Raw genomic sequence first — 14,876 nt, forward strand, 5'->3', positions numbered from 1 at the left:
GTCTTTATATTAACATATCACATGATAAAACATGAATTGTTGAGCACTAAACCTTTATACTGAAGAGATATGTTGGTCCACACTAAAGCATGTTGTTTATCTCTAAATCTCCTAATTGTCACTATCAAATCATTACTAGATAATTATTGATTCAAATGCCACTAAAACACTCTTTTAAATCCACAGTTTTAGTAGAATTTAAATTGTTGGATTTTTGTACATCTTGCTTTAATGATTTACAAGGTGAATAATGAGTCAGCATGAATAGACCAACTATGAACAAGGTCCATCAAATGACCCATAATAATCACCTAATATTGTACTTAAGTTGACAATTTAAAGTACAAAGTCTTTTGTCATATTATTCATTTTAAATTAAAGACATATTCAATTACTTTTTGCAAATACAAGTCCCCTTATTAATTTGAGAAATAAATGGGTATTGAGTTATTGAGTTACCTGAATGGTTTAATTATATTAGCAATCATTCAGGGGTTGTTTAAGGTGGTCTCAAAAAAGTAGAATCCAATGAATGTAATACTCCTTTACCATGTAAAACCCCATTATCTAATTGCAGGACAGTTTGGAATTAAGCTACGGGGAGATCAATGTCTCTTTAAGAGGAGACATCGAACAATCAAACGATCTCAGCATCAGGTGATTCTGTCCTCGGTCCGAAGGAAAGACATCACATCGGGGCACTTTGGGATGGAGGCGCATGCTCTTTGGTCACCAAAACAGACAGACAACCTCGAATCAGTTAACTGTTAATGTCAGTTCGAGACAGTTTCATCAAAACAGTTTATTGACAACTTCAGAGAATCACACAATAGTAGGGTTGCACTGCTTTAGCCTCCTATTAAAGCTAAAAATTCCCAATTTGCGAGTAAAGCGGTGCATATGTAACATAGTTGAAAAGGTTCAGGTTAAATCCCGCTAAATGGGAAAACTACGTCACCTGCTGTTGAAAATGTGTACCTGCACTGAATAGTAGCCGCAAAGGACTATGGGTAATCCTCAATGCGACGGAGGATTGGTTACGAGGTAAAAAAAAGTACTTAAGAGTTGAGCTGGCTTTATTTGTTTGAATATTAATTGTCTTAGATTATATTCGCCATGTTTTCATTAAGTTAACTATACGTTTTTTTATGTGTTGTATTACCAGTAAAAATGTCTCCGGTTTAGCTAGCTAACGCTATCGTGATGCCGCCTTTCTAGACGGAGCACGCGCTGTTGTCCGCACGAGATGACCATCCTTCTGTTGTCCTTTTTCATAAATGCAGGTATGTTACACGTTGTTCTATAGAGTGTGGTAATATTTTAAACATGCAGATGGAGTATTTTCTATAGTCTGCATGTTTACTCAGTTACACAATTGTTGTTATAAAATGAAAAATACGTTAAAAAAAAAAGGTAACAGTCTAGTGTGAGAAATCTGTATAAATATATTTTTGGTTATATATTTTTTTGTATTTCTCCTCATACATTTGAGAGACAGTTTCTGTTCTATTTCAGCTATTTTATTTACATGAATTTAAACCCACTATACGATCACTGTATCATTATACCACTGTATCAGTGTATTTCAAAATGTGTAATCCTCAAAGTGACGGAGGATTCGTTACGAGACACGCGCTGTTGTCCGCAAGGGATGACCATTCTCCTGTTGTCCCTTTTCATAAATGCAGATGTGGAATAAACCTGCTGTTACCGCAAGCCTGACCAGCTCCATGAGATTCATTTAGCCAGGAGACATCTTACCGAGGTTACACATAGAACGCAGGAACTGTGGTCATACAGTCCGATGAGTCAACCCTTCGCCCTGTTTTTGAACATGTGTGGTAGGCGTAAAACAAGTGTCTAAAAGGAGAACGTTCCCTGTAAGGTGAAGGGTTCTCGGTGCACTTCCTGTCAAGAATCCCATAGAAGAAACAGAAACCAGTAAACATGAAGCGACTCTGTAAGATTATGTAATGACAGTGCCTCCATCTACAGGGGTCACCGAGTGATCTAATAGGCATGAGTTAATACGCATGGCCGGATTGACCTGTTTAGGGCCCCGGACTTAGAATCTGCTGTTTGGGCCGACCCACCTCCTATTGCTTCTCCATTTTGTGTGGTGTTGCAGTGATTGGACTGAATTAATTCAGGAATATGAACGTTTTAAGCACAGTGTGAACTGAAATAATGTATTGATTGTGAAGGGCACTGTGTAGCCTGGTCAGCATGAATGTACTTTGTCCCAAAGAGTACAAAGAAAGGCCCTCTGTCCTCTTCTGGATCTTCTAGCTTTTGGCCTGGCCTCTTGTCCACAAGTTAATCGGATACATTGCTAACTGAAACCATCTCTACACACGAGTCTTTATGTGCCAGGAAGGATTGATTGTATCAAACAGGCTGCATATTGTCCTCATGTGTAACTGATACAGAAAAGGTGGAAGGCCAGTGTGGCTTTAAAAAGACTTCCCATCCGCAAAATACTCTCTAATCCATCAGGTGGACGAGTCACAAAATCTGCTTTTTGACCTCAGTAATTTATCAAATCCTACTTCCTTTCTGTGCAACCAGAAGTCTTAGTTTATGACAAGTTAAAGGAACGGTGTGCAGCGTTTAGGGGGAATCTTTTTGGCAGAAATAGAATATGATATTAATCTATTCTATAGTGGATAATCAGCTGAAAATAAGAATCGTGTTTTGGTTACCTCGGAATGAGCGAGTCCTTCGTATGTAGAACGGACAAACTCTGGCTCTAGATAGGGCCATTCACGGTTTCACTTTTTGGCGTCGGGCCATTGTAGTTCTCCTCCACGCTTGGCACACGGTAGAAGTTGAAGTTTTTCTGTGCACCAAAGTCCCTTTAGGAAACCTTCGATAAATAGCCTGCCCCACTTGGTCCTGGTTGTGGTTCTCCTCGGACCTCCCTTCCCTCCAGCGGGCCCAACGGTACGACCTGGGCCTTCAGCGCGTGGCGTCGGAGCGTGGCGTCGCGTCGGCTAGCTAGGCAGCAACAACACACAGTGAGAGCGATTTCATTCTCTGCTCATGTAGACATTACTCTACAATAGCTTTACACAGCAAGTAGTTGTTTGCTGCTCTCTGAGTATCAAATGTAGCACCTTTTAAAGTTACTGTTAACTGGTCGGGAACGGACGCCTCTATATGACCTAATAGAGATGGTTTTTTTGGGGGGGTTACTAGAAGTCTTGTGTATGTGCAGGAAACCCCGGCAAAAAGAACAACTTGCAGGTTAAATTTCCGGACTGAAGCCTTACATGTATATATAGCCAATAATGGAGGCTATGATACGTGAGGATGTGTTTCAATTGGATAATGAGTGGGTGGCTGAGAGGCAGCAAAGGGAGAGAAAGGCACTGTAATTACATACGCTTTTTTTTTTTTTTTTTCCCCATTGGGACCCGTGATCATAGTGATCTGAGCTTCTCTATGCACCCGACCGCTTGTTAACCACTTTCAAACATTTTAATCGTCCCAACAGAACTGAGGTTTAAAACGTTGTCGTGATCCTTTCATTTATTCCCCCCCCCCCCTTGCTACCTTTGCTGCAGTACGACATGTTTTCCTCTGTGACAAGATACCACCAACATGGTTTCCTGCTGCCATATATATATGTAGAGTCACAGGATTTATGATCTTTTGTCTCGCTGTAAAACACAGCTCTCCTGCCGGGGATAGAGGTAGGGTTGTAATAAAGCGCTTTGCGGCATTTAAATGGAGACATGTGAAATGTCTTCTTTGAGCTCATAATGTTTATGACGTCGGACAATATCACCGCCTTGACCCTTGGCTCACGCAACGTCTCGGCGAGAGAACAATGACACAGAGCTCTTGCCTACACATATATTAGGTGTGGCCTTTCAGTGCCGGATTACTGTGGCTTTCCACTCTGTGTTTACGGGATTATATCAGCTTTATGCACGAGACAAGAGGTCACTGAGCGAGAGGCGGAGGAACGCGGCTAATAGTCATGTGCAGTTGAGAAAGAGACGACCGGTGATGAAGTGGAATCATTTTTCTTTTGGATGACTCTGAGGGATGACAATGCTGTTTTATTTCCACAGGCTTTATTAAATCCTCTTAGTTGCTTAAAAGCCAATACTCTGCCATTAGTGGAAACTGTCAAGAGCTTGCTGTGAAGTCGGTGGCTTAACATTTAAACCAAGTACTTCTGTAGAGTTTAGAAAATAGTGTGTGCACGACCAACTGACTAATTTATAGCTCTAGCATTACTTCAGTCAGGTAGACGATACTCTTGCATGTCTAATAAGCCCGTAGTTTATTTCTCACACATCTGCCAATCACTCCTCACGCATGCTCACTCTTTATTTCCTTGCTGTCATTGTTTCGGGCTGTCGATCACGATATCAGCTGTTTAGATCAGCTGGTCTCTTCTATCCAATAGTCCAAGCGCCAGAGACTCTGTGAAGACTTCATCATCACAGGTCATCTGTTTATAATAAACTATTATCTCTTCTTCATCTGACTTGTCTCTGCTGATTGAAATAACTTTCTACATGGAAAAGGAATGTGTGTGTGTGTGTGTGTGTGTGTGTGTGTGTGTGTGTGTGTGTGGAGGCATCGCAAGAAAGACACATTAAAAAGTCACTATATTAAAACTTGTGTCTTTTATTTTTAGAGTTCGTCACAGACCAATGAAATACTTCATTCCATTGGCTACTTAGGCAGAGAATATACTTCATTATTCATTTCCCAGTTACAAAAGTCTCGAAATTGAAGCGATGAAAATATCGTCTTTATTGCAATTCGGGTCAGAATTCATTATTGCAGTGAGACATGTCGTCATTGATCAAAATATTGAAAATACGTTTACAGTACAATAAGTCAGTGTGTTTGTACAAGGCACATAGGTTCCTTGCGTTGCAGTGATGATGATACGCTACATCCTGATACAGCCTGTTGGTCAACATAGCGGTCCAAAGTACACGCTTACTTATTGTCACGTTTCTGATGCACTGTTCATATTAGCCCATTATCTATAAATACCAAAATACCAAAAAGTAACCGACAGCGTTTGTTACCTTGAATCCGCTCCGTTCTTGGTAGCAGTAAGGGGGAAAAGTACTTGGTAAACTATTACTAGTAAAAGTAGCTTCACCATAATGTAAAAACTGTTTTTATTCTACGTCACTGAAAGTACAGATTTTTGACACAAAACTGTATCCAATAGTAAAAGTACTGATTAGGCAGCTGAATTGCCCTTCAGTCAGTGTTCTATTGATGTTATTGGATTATGCTAATGTATAAATAAATAATGCTGCGTCTGGTTGAGATGGGGCTATTCAATATCTACTTTAATCTATAATAATATTTCATATTGCATTGACATGAAAAGTGACTAAAAACTACAGCTGTCAGATAAATGTACTAGAGTGAACAAGGAAAAAGCAGAAGCAGCACAAAATGTAAATCCTTAAATAAAGTACAAGTACCTCAAAATTGTAGTTAAGTGCGGTACTTGAGTAAATGTGCAAAGTTACCTTGTTATATTTTACCATATGGCTAATTAATATTTAGATATAGCTACATGTGAATATGTAAGAAAAATATTTTTTCAGTGGGTTTTATTTTCCATCTTATGTCTTATTATATCGCTTCTATTTACTCTTTTTTCAGTTTATTACATCTTATATAACGTGATTATTTTGCACTTTGTCTCGATGCTTTTAATGGTTAATGATTCATGAAAAGAGCTTTGAATAGCCTTATTGCTGAAATGTGCTAATAAACTTGCCTTGCCTCATGAAGAGCCTTTCCTTAGCTGCTTTAGAGTATTATCAAATCTCCATATTCGAGAGTGTAAATACTGACAGTATGATTTATGCGATACTGTTTTATGAGTGTAGCTGTCACTTAATTATGATTCAATGTAAATAAAGACACGTTTTTAAATTCATTCCTCAACCACTCTTTCTTTCTTTCTTTCTTTCTTTCTTCAGTCGTATTCTTCACCACTTTCTTTCACAAGCAAGACTCGGGCGTCTTTGAAAACAAGTCTTGAGGGCCTCGTATTCTGACAGCAGTCGGACGCAGGCGGTCCGCCGTGTGGTCCTGTGCTGTCTCTCTGACCAGAGGTCTTTGTCTGGTACCTGTGGATCGGGAGGGCAGGGTTGTGCGCGTGGATCCTCTGCTGTGGCAGTACCAGGCTCACACCCCGGTGACGTTGGCCCAGGCAGGGAAGGAGTCCAGGTCAAACATGGCCTTGCCCCAGCTGTTGATGGCCAGCGTGATACAAAGGATGCCAATGATGTTCATGACTATTCCTGTCCTGGCCTGATGGACGAGAAGATCATGTAGGGTTATTAAAGCAGTTGTTGGACATTTTGAGAAATACGCTTGTTCGCGTTGTTGCTGAGAGTCAGGTGAAATTGATACCACTCTTTGTGTCATTCCGTTAAATAGGAAGCTATGGAGCCAGAAGCTGGTTAGCTTAGCTTAAAGACTGGAAGTAGGGGCAGACAGCTAGCCTTGCTCCATTTAAAGGTAACAGAATTCACCGCACTACTTAACACGCTATATCTCGTCAAGTGTAAAGACGCCAAGTAGCAGTCATTTATCCAGGGGTTATGATAACTCTGTTTTATTCTTACAATGGCAAGTGGAGTAAGCTAAGCTAAGCTAACCTGCTGCGTCTTCATATTTACCATTAAGACACAAACGCAAAGCAGAGCGGTTCTATACAAAATCAACAGAAAGGCACCTTTTGGAAATTGCAAACTGACATGAAGACGTGTCATCATTTCAGCCTTCAGCAAAAAAAAAAAAAATGTATCCATCTGGGGACTTATGATGAGTGTTCTTTACAAATGTACAGAGATGGGAGGGAAAAAAAAGGGAGCGAGACCACACAGAAATGACCAACGCAGTGGGAGTGTCTGGTGAGTTCTGAGATCAGGTCGAGCATGAGCTGCCATACAAACACACACACACACACACACACACACACACACACACACACACACACACAGCGACGTAGACTGAGCTAACGGTCCAGCGGTCAAACTCATCTGACCTTTGGCAAGAAAGCGAAGAAGCATTTTTCACCAAAATGGAGAGTTATTCCTTTTAACAGTTTCAGGTCACAGCAGCAAGGGACTGTACAAACGTTCGAACGCAACAAACTGCTGCCGTACTCACCATGTCAGCAACCTTGAGGTATCCGTAGGAGAAGACGATGGCGTTGGGAGGCGTGGCGACAGGCAGCATGAAGGCAAAAGAGGCACTCAGAGTACAAGGCACCATGATGTACAGCGGATTGATTCCAATGGACTGAGACTGCAATAATCAAAAAGGCAGGGATTAAAAGAGCCTTCATCACGAAATCCTACACTCCTCCGTCTGGCTATTTTTCTGCAACCGTAATCACTGCCTCGAGCGAAAGTCCGAGGGAAATGTGTGCAGAGAGAACTCTCATTAGGTGGGTGTAATTAGGATGTAAGTCCTGCAAACTCGGAGCTGAGTCATGATATTTAGAATAGAAACGCTGTACGCGCGCAACGATAATGGCACACTACTAAGATGCGGCAAACATCACCCTGAGTCGCATGTGTAGCTTACAAGTGCACAGTCATTTCTGACATCCAAAATAAACAAAGGGTGAAAAAAAAACCAAAGTTGTAGTTCGTCTTCTCTAAACTACAGGCTGTATGTCGGGTCACCACAGCGTTTTGTCCCGTCTGATGGTTTTATGTTTGAATCAAATATTAAATATTCACTTGACAGGATGACACATTAAGTGACATGTGTCAATCTCCTCACTTTCAGCTGATCACATGTTGTTTTCTTTCTCTCTCTGTTTTTCACACGACGGTTGGACCCCCCCCCCCCCCCCTCAGTGCACCCTACTGGGCTTCGCCCTCAATACAGATCTATCTGAATACCCCTGCTTGGCACTGGCTTTCGCAAAACCCCAGCCTCGGCGTTCTCTCGAGTGCCGGACTGGCGGGCACAGTGGTGCCATTCTTCAGCAGCAGCGGGGTGGGCCGTATTACAAGGCGCTGGGCTGCATTGGTGTGTTTGGCGGAGGGTATTAACGAGAGGGAGGGGCCTGGGGAAGGGGGACCAAACACATTCAGCCTGAATGAACGACTAGATGGGTGACCAAACAAGGATAAATAGGCCGGCTACCACTGGGAGTAGTTTATATGCTGGACTCCAATTGGGGAAATCGGTTCAAAAGAAATGACACTATCGCACTTCACCTTACAGAACCGCTGCCGCCAGACATAATCGTCTGTCTCCTGCAGTCTGAGATCATGCCTCTGCTTCTGCCTCTGCTTTTTTTTTCTTTCAACACATGTCACTTTCTCCCCTGAGAACTTACCATTGAGGCTAAGACAGGTAGGAAGAGCGTCGCAGTGGCCACATTACTGGTGCACTCTGTGAAGGTAGCAATCAGCAGGCATAAGATGATAGCAATTGCCCAGGGAGGGATGCTTTGCAGGGGAGCCATTTGATCTCCCAACCACTTTGAGAGCCCTGATTCCTAAAGAGAGACAGATATCAAACCAAACATCTTTTCTGGAAATGAAAATAGTTAAGAGTCAACAATTTGCTTGTTTACCGTGATTAAACTCTAATTCGGGTTTGTGCATCATATTCAGCATCCTTTGAAATATTTCTCAGGGGTATTTGCGGCACAAATTACGCAAAATAAATCAAACTAAAGCAACACATTCCAGGGGAAACATTTGATCTAGCAGCAGTAGGACATTTTTCCGTTTGCACGGCTGCAACCTAAAACAGCATTAGGAGAGAACACCGTGAATAACGAGGCTGATTTGGATGCAAATTCAAATCAGATTCAGTGTGAGGATGGCGCACTTTGCCACCTACAATAAAAAAAGCACTATTCAGAGAGGGTTTTACATAATGTAAATACACTGAATGACTATTGCTGAAGAAAAATCGCAACAATCAATAGCGTAACAAAAGGGGTTTTGATTTCACGAAAATTCATTTACAACTGTGAAACACAGCCGACACTTACTTCACTGCCCTTGGCCAGAGCAAAACCTCCGCCAAGAAGAAGCACGATGCCCCACGGTAACTTCTTTTGGGCGACTTTCCAGGTGAGCAGAGGTGGAGTTGGGCCAACAGGTTGATGGGGTGCTACAGATCCAATCAATCCACCGTCAGTATGGAATCATTGCACAGTCTCCAGCTCTCAAGACTTGGATATAGCTATATGATACGTAATATATATACTTCCCGAATGATCGCTCACCTGTGTCGAAACTGTGAGTCCTCCACAAACAGAAGCGTGGGGGTCGAGAGGGCAGAACAAAGAGAAGGACGGCAACGAAGATCGCCACCGTGGCATCTGTCACATACCTGAGGAGTGGAGCGATGAGGGAACGAACAAACTTAGAAAGTGTCTTTAAAGCAAATAACACAAAAGTCCTCAACTAGATGACCGCATGAGTGAAACATGAGGTTTATTATTGTATACAAACTCTGCTTTGGAGTTGAAGATATTGGTCGACCAGCCGTCGACAAAGCCTGGGTCCCTTGAGAACCACATCACCACCAGCAGAACGAAGAGACCCAGGACACTGATCTCTCCGAAGGACATGGGCCCCAGACGGCGATGCTCCTCACGGATCACATTGTAGGCAGCAATCTCCTTCTCTGTCTTCACAGCCCCACAGCCCCACGTCTTCTTAAAGCTGGAGGGATTCACAGGGGAAAGAGAGCCTTTGTGTCACCCTCACACTCAACCACACTCCCGGTGCGGTAACACGTTTCTTGATGTGAATTCAAGTCTATGTCACTGCAATTAAGCTTTAACCGTCACCAAACTCACTTGAATCCCATGAAGACAAACTGCAGCCACAGCCAGGCCAGTGTGAGCATGATGATCATGTTAGGGAAGGCAAAGCCGAACCAGGAGGCAAAGTTAATCACGTCCCCGTTTTCAGGAAAGAGTCTGACGGAAACAACAACGGATTTATTTAATTCAAACATTTGAGAGAACACGGTTGAAGCTCATAGATCATGACTTCACAACGCTTTGAGAAAACACTCACTGGTTCATCTGGCCCATGAGCACCAGATTGGGACCGGTTCCTGTCAGCGTGGCGGTGCCCCCGATGCTGGCAGCGTAACAAACGCACAGGGTCATCCCTTTGCACATTTTCCGCTTTTCTGCAGCGTCTTTTTGCACGGCAGCCTCCACCGCCGCGTCCAAGAAAGTCACCACCACAGGGGCTTCACACAAAGAGCAAGTTTATGAAAAGAGCCACAGACCAACCTAGTTTTACAAGAGCAGCGCACGGTGAAGACGACCGCGGCTCACCTGGGCCCTCGATTGTCCGTGGAGCCTGTTTACCGTCCGTCTCTGACGTCTGGACCTGCTCCTCTGAGCTGAGGATCTGAGGTGTCTCTGCCTCGCTGTTGTTGAGCTGCTGCAGCACTGCTTGGACAATGGGCACCATCATGGCTGTGGTAGCTGTGTTACTGATCCACATGGACAAGAAGGCCGTCACACCCATGAAACCCAACATCAAACTGCCAGGGAGACGAAACAAAAACACTGTTAGTGGTCTCGGATTTGAAGAGGTCGCCCAGAGTGTATTACAACAATCAATAATAAAGAGAGAGAGAGTAAAAGACTTTTATGATGACAATAAGCAACTTGAACATAGTTCCCTTATCTATATCAGGTGTTTTGATAAGATAAGCTAAGATAACATCGTAGTTGATTAGATATGCTTCGGAAATGTTCTTAAAAAGGTGATAAGCCAAACAGAGGATCTGCTGTGGAGGCGAGCATCTGAGCCACTCACAGCGCTGGTCGCACACCAACGAGGAGCAGCACCCTCAAGGCGATGCGCTTGTGCAGGTTCCAGTGCTCCACGGCTACCGCGACCAACAGTCCCCCCACAAACAGCATGTTTGTGTCCTTCAGGTACTGCATACACACCTGGGTCACACAGAGTGAGACGTGTGCGTGAACAGAAATACATCCCCGACGGAGTCAACTCGACACACCGCTTGCAGTCTCTCTTTTTTTTTTTTTACTTACATCTTTGGATTGCATGATGCCAAACGCGGGGAATAGGATGGCCGGGAGCAGAGCTGTTATGGCCAGCGGTAGGACTTCTGTGCACCAGAACACCGCCATCAGGATGATCACATAGGCGCATTCTGCCTCCTGCATGAAGACATGTGATCACATAGCGGTAAAATGCACAAACTCAAGAGTGTTACATCATTTTGAATGGGGCGATATTATGTTTCAAAGATTAAAGATAAGTGTGCTTTTAGTTCTATTGTTTCTGATCACCTGCAAGGACACTTCTAAGATTAACACCCCTCCAATTAGTTTTACTCTGCAGTAATAAAACATTGTTTTGCAGCCTTGGTTGCACTTTGTTTTTGCAAGTGAGGTAATATTCCTAATCGTTCTTCTTCTATCAGATTGAGAGCTCATACAGGCCATCTCTGCCACCCTCCTCTGCGCCATTGTTCGTTGCAGCGTTTGCATCGAAGCCTTTACGTCTATCACAACATGCTCGGCCCCACAGCCCGTGTGCACGTCTCCGTTGTCCCGTGCAGCGGAGGCAACGTGGACAGATCTGACTCTGTGTTCCCACGCTGGACATGACCCTTCATGTTCACAACAAGGAGTTAAAATAACAAGACCTCAGAGCGCTCCGGGCTCACGCAACAGCGGACAGTTCTCATGCGATTTGCTCGCAAGTGCATCAACAGGTGCAAGAGAGAGAGAGAGAGAGAGAGAGAGAGAGAGAGAGAGAGAGAGAGAACCAGTGCACATCAGATTTATTTAAACGGCATTTGAAGGCATAGGAATGTCTCTGTCGCACTGAAGTTTGCGGATGAATTTAGTTCAGCGTGTTAAAACTGCGCGCACGCAAAGTGAAATGTCTCCCTAATTAAACTAGATTAAAGAACTGAGTGGAGTAGCCGGTGTTTTGCCAAATGTTATCCAACACGCGTTATTTCACGCCAAAATGACCAGGAGTTGTCGCGTGTATCCACTTTTGATAATTTGGTAAAGTTGCATTTAAATGAGTTAGTTACATACCGATGTCCCGATCACTAAAGGCAGTGGAAGAAAAAGAAACGGTGCCGTGAAGAGGATCAGCTCATTCTTAACAGAGCGGAGATATTTGAAGAATGCCATCCTGAAGGAAAACGGAGAAAAGGAGGCTTTCGCACCGTGGATCGCGCTTTTGACTAGCAGAGGAGAGGGGGGGGGAGAGTCCCACATCACATAAAGGAGAGGGAGAGAGAGAGAGTGTGTGTGTGTGTGTGTGTGTGTGTGTGTGTGTGTGTGTGTGTGAGAGAGAGAGAGAGAGAGAGAGAGAGAGAGAGAGAGAGAGAGAGAGAGAGAGAGAGAGAGAGAGAGAGAGAGAGAGAGAGAGAGAGAGAGTCAAAAGAGCTCTTACTGATTGATTATTCTCCGAATTAACACAAAGGTTCATCCAGATCATCAGCAAACCTCCAAAAAAATAAAAAATCACGTGAAATGGACAAATACTGGCTTCACTGAGAGAACTTGATGAAAAGTCGAGGAATTTGACAGGTGCTTATTATCAGCCGAGGCCATTATTACCTCAGAAACTTCTTCTGGCGAAGTGAAGGGGATTTTGGAAGTCGTGTCTGTTAAAGAGCCTCTGCAGGCCAGTAATTGAGTTATAGTTTATTATGCATGCTTTGAGGGAGATAAGATGAATAACTTGTGGAGCTCACATCGGAGCAGAGTACGAGACATGCAGATCCTCGTGTCAGGAGCTGCGTCTCGCACGTTTCTCCAGAGGGACTTAATGCGAAGGAACTCCACAGGTGAATCACGTGACCGCACAGGGACGGTTGTTTGATTCATTGCTGCCTCGCCTCGTTATGTTGGACATTCATCGCTGCTTTTCTGTCAGAAAATTCTAAAGAATAGGCAGGGCGGTATTAGCTCAGCATGGGATCAATTCTGAGGTAATGAGTAGAGAGTCTTACAGTGACACCCTGCACAGCTGAGAAACGCTTCACTATAAATGAACATGCAATGAATGAACTTAACTTTCCTGTACATTCAATCTCTCCTATGGTACAGTATATATATGCGATTGTGGTGTAAAAAAATAACACATTTATTTGAAATTTAAATACATACAAAAAAAGTATTGGACTAAACATTTCATCATCGGTCGGTTGGTGTCAAGCATTGTAGGCTATATGGCCCAGGTGTAAATATCAGCTCTCCATTATGTAACCTAAACACGCAAAGGCACAACCAGAGTACAAATCAATGCACTGAGAGGTGAGCTGACAATGTCTCCTCTCTGCAGCATGTTGTTGCCTGAGAGTCAAGAGCACACACCTTAAAAATGTCTTGCAACCAAGTTGCTGCCAAGCCAAATTGCTTGTAGTCTGTGCACTAAATTAAGTAATTACACGTTCTTCTGTGTGTTTCTGCTGACCTGAATACTTTAGCACATCTACCCTTCACCAAAGAAAAAAAAAAAAAAACCTCCTCTCTAAAGCCTTTCACATGCCTGTATCTCCCAGAAACACGTAAACTATCACGGTGTGTTTCTCCGTTTCAATCAGTGGAGAACAGGCCGATATAAACGTTCAAAGGGATTGTCTCAATAATAATAAATGGGAAATTGTGAGAACTTTTACGGGCATGTCTGCAAAATGCACCACTTCCACAAAAAATATCACTTTCAGCAGACTAGACTGACTTTTTTTTTGTGTGTTAATCAATTAATTCAGCACTTTGTTTGCATCATAGTTTAAAAAATTCTATAAGAAATCCCCCCCCCACCCCCCTCATGATGCCAGAAGAAAGACTGGCTTCCTCAAATGTATTCCAATAAATGACATATAAATTATTTATTTTTCAGCAGTCTTCGTATTTCGACATGACATGATGTGGATTTCTGTATTGTGTAAGTCACAGGGCTATGAATAAAAACCCTTTGCTGTGTTGGTTGGTTTTCATTTCTTGGCAAAAGATGCATCTTTCTCTTTGGTTAACATTTCTGTAATTACTAACCAGTGGGTCAGATGCCTTCTGTTACACAACTGGGAAAAAAAGTATAGAGGAGAACAGGGAATTGGACAAAGTATTGTGCTTGTGTGCTCGCTGCTGGTGAACTCTGGTAGAACATACATTTTCTTGCAACTTGTGTCATCTTACCAATTTTTTTTACATTTTTTTTTCAGAAAAAACTGAGATGCGGCTACAGTGCTGCTGTATTATGTCAAATTGGCCATGCCTGCAAGAATACTAACGTTATTATAGGACATGTTTGAGGGTCTTCTGAATGTGTTTGTGCCACTAAAATGTGTATGAGGAGAGGAGGAAAAGCTAGCTGTGTTATGAGGAATTACATAAAAAAATCCTTCCTAACTTTCCTCCAAATTTGACTGAAATCTGTTTTTCTAGATATCCAACGAACTAAAAGAACAACCCTACAGAAAATACAACCCTGTTGGCAGAAGAAGCAACTTGTATCTCTCTAGAGTGTTGCAAGCGCACTGTTGTGCATTGAAATGTAACGCACCACGCTTCTTTGTGTCTACCCTCTTTTCATGTAAGTCCAGGACCGCTTTAATCCGAAACCAACAGCGTGCTTTGGGACATGAAACCCATTGTGCCTGGCAGTACTATAAAACTAAGCAGAACTAAGAGCAGAACATGGTGTGGAGCCAAGGAATGTCATGTTCTTTGGCTGTATCTTTTCTGTCAAAGTGCTGACAGTAATTATGCTGAGATGAGAGAAGCATTTACTTCGGGTCCCTGTAATTGGGAGTCTACATACATCACAGTGTCTGATTTCACAATTCATGCCTATAGACTGATTTTTGAACTG

General features: G+C 42.9%; 1 protein-coding gene across 1 annotated transcript; it reads right to left on the reverse strand.

The window, feature by feature from the left end:
• Positions 1-4,624: 4,624 nt before the first annotated feature.
• Positions 4,625-12,235, reverse strand: slc13a5b (solute carrier family 13 member 5b). The gene is made up of 12 exons (XM_068715660.1): positions 12,086-12,235; positions 11,063-11,191; positions 10,824-10,960; positions 10,334-10,545; positions 10,065-10,245; positions 9,842-9,964; positions 9,492-9,704; positions 9,263-9,369; positions 9,026-9,147; positions 8,360-8,521; positions 7,174-7,311; positions 4,625-6,309 (listed from the first exon to the last, which is right to left on the reverse strand). The coding sequence occupies exons 1-12, from the start codon at positions 12,182-12,184 to the stop codon at positions 6,184-6,186; spliced, it is 1,749 nt and encodes a 582-aa protein (XP_068571761.1). The 5' UTR covers positions 12,185-12,235; the 3' UTR covers positions 4,625-6,183.
• Positions 12,236-14,876: the final 2,641 nt, after the last annotated feature.

The sequence above is a fragment of the Cebidichthys violaceus genome, unplaced genomic scaffold (assembly GCF_023349555.1).
Source record: "Cebidichthys violaceus isolate CVI_PGR_0920_01 unplaced genomic scaffold, fCebVio1.0.p SCAF_1, whole genome shotgun sequence".
In the NCBI taxonomy this organism is placed as follows: domain Eukaryota; kingdom Metazoa; phylum Chordata; class Actinopteri; order Perciformes; family Stichaeidae; genus Cebidichthys; species Cebidichthys violaceus.

Excerpts from the sequence above, each read along its gene's own strand:
- slc13a5b (XM_068715660.1), bottom strand. The coding sequence starts at position 12,184 with ATGGCATTCTTCAAATATCTCCGCTCTGTTAAGAATGAGCTGATCCTC. Across the intron at positions 9,370-9,491 it reads ATCTTCAACTCCAAAGCAGA|GTATGTGACAGATGCCACGG; the intron begins GTTTGTATACAA and ends TCCACTCCTCAG. Across the intron at positions 7,312-8,359 it reads TACCTGTCTTAGCCTCAATG|TCTCAGTCCATTGGAATCAA; the intron begins GTAAGTTCTCAG and ends TGATTATTGCAG.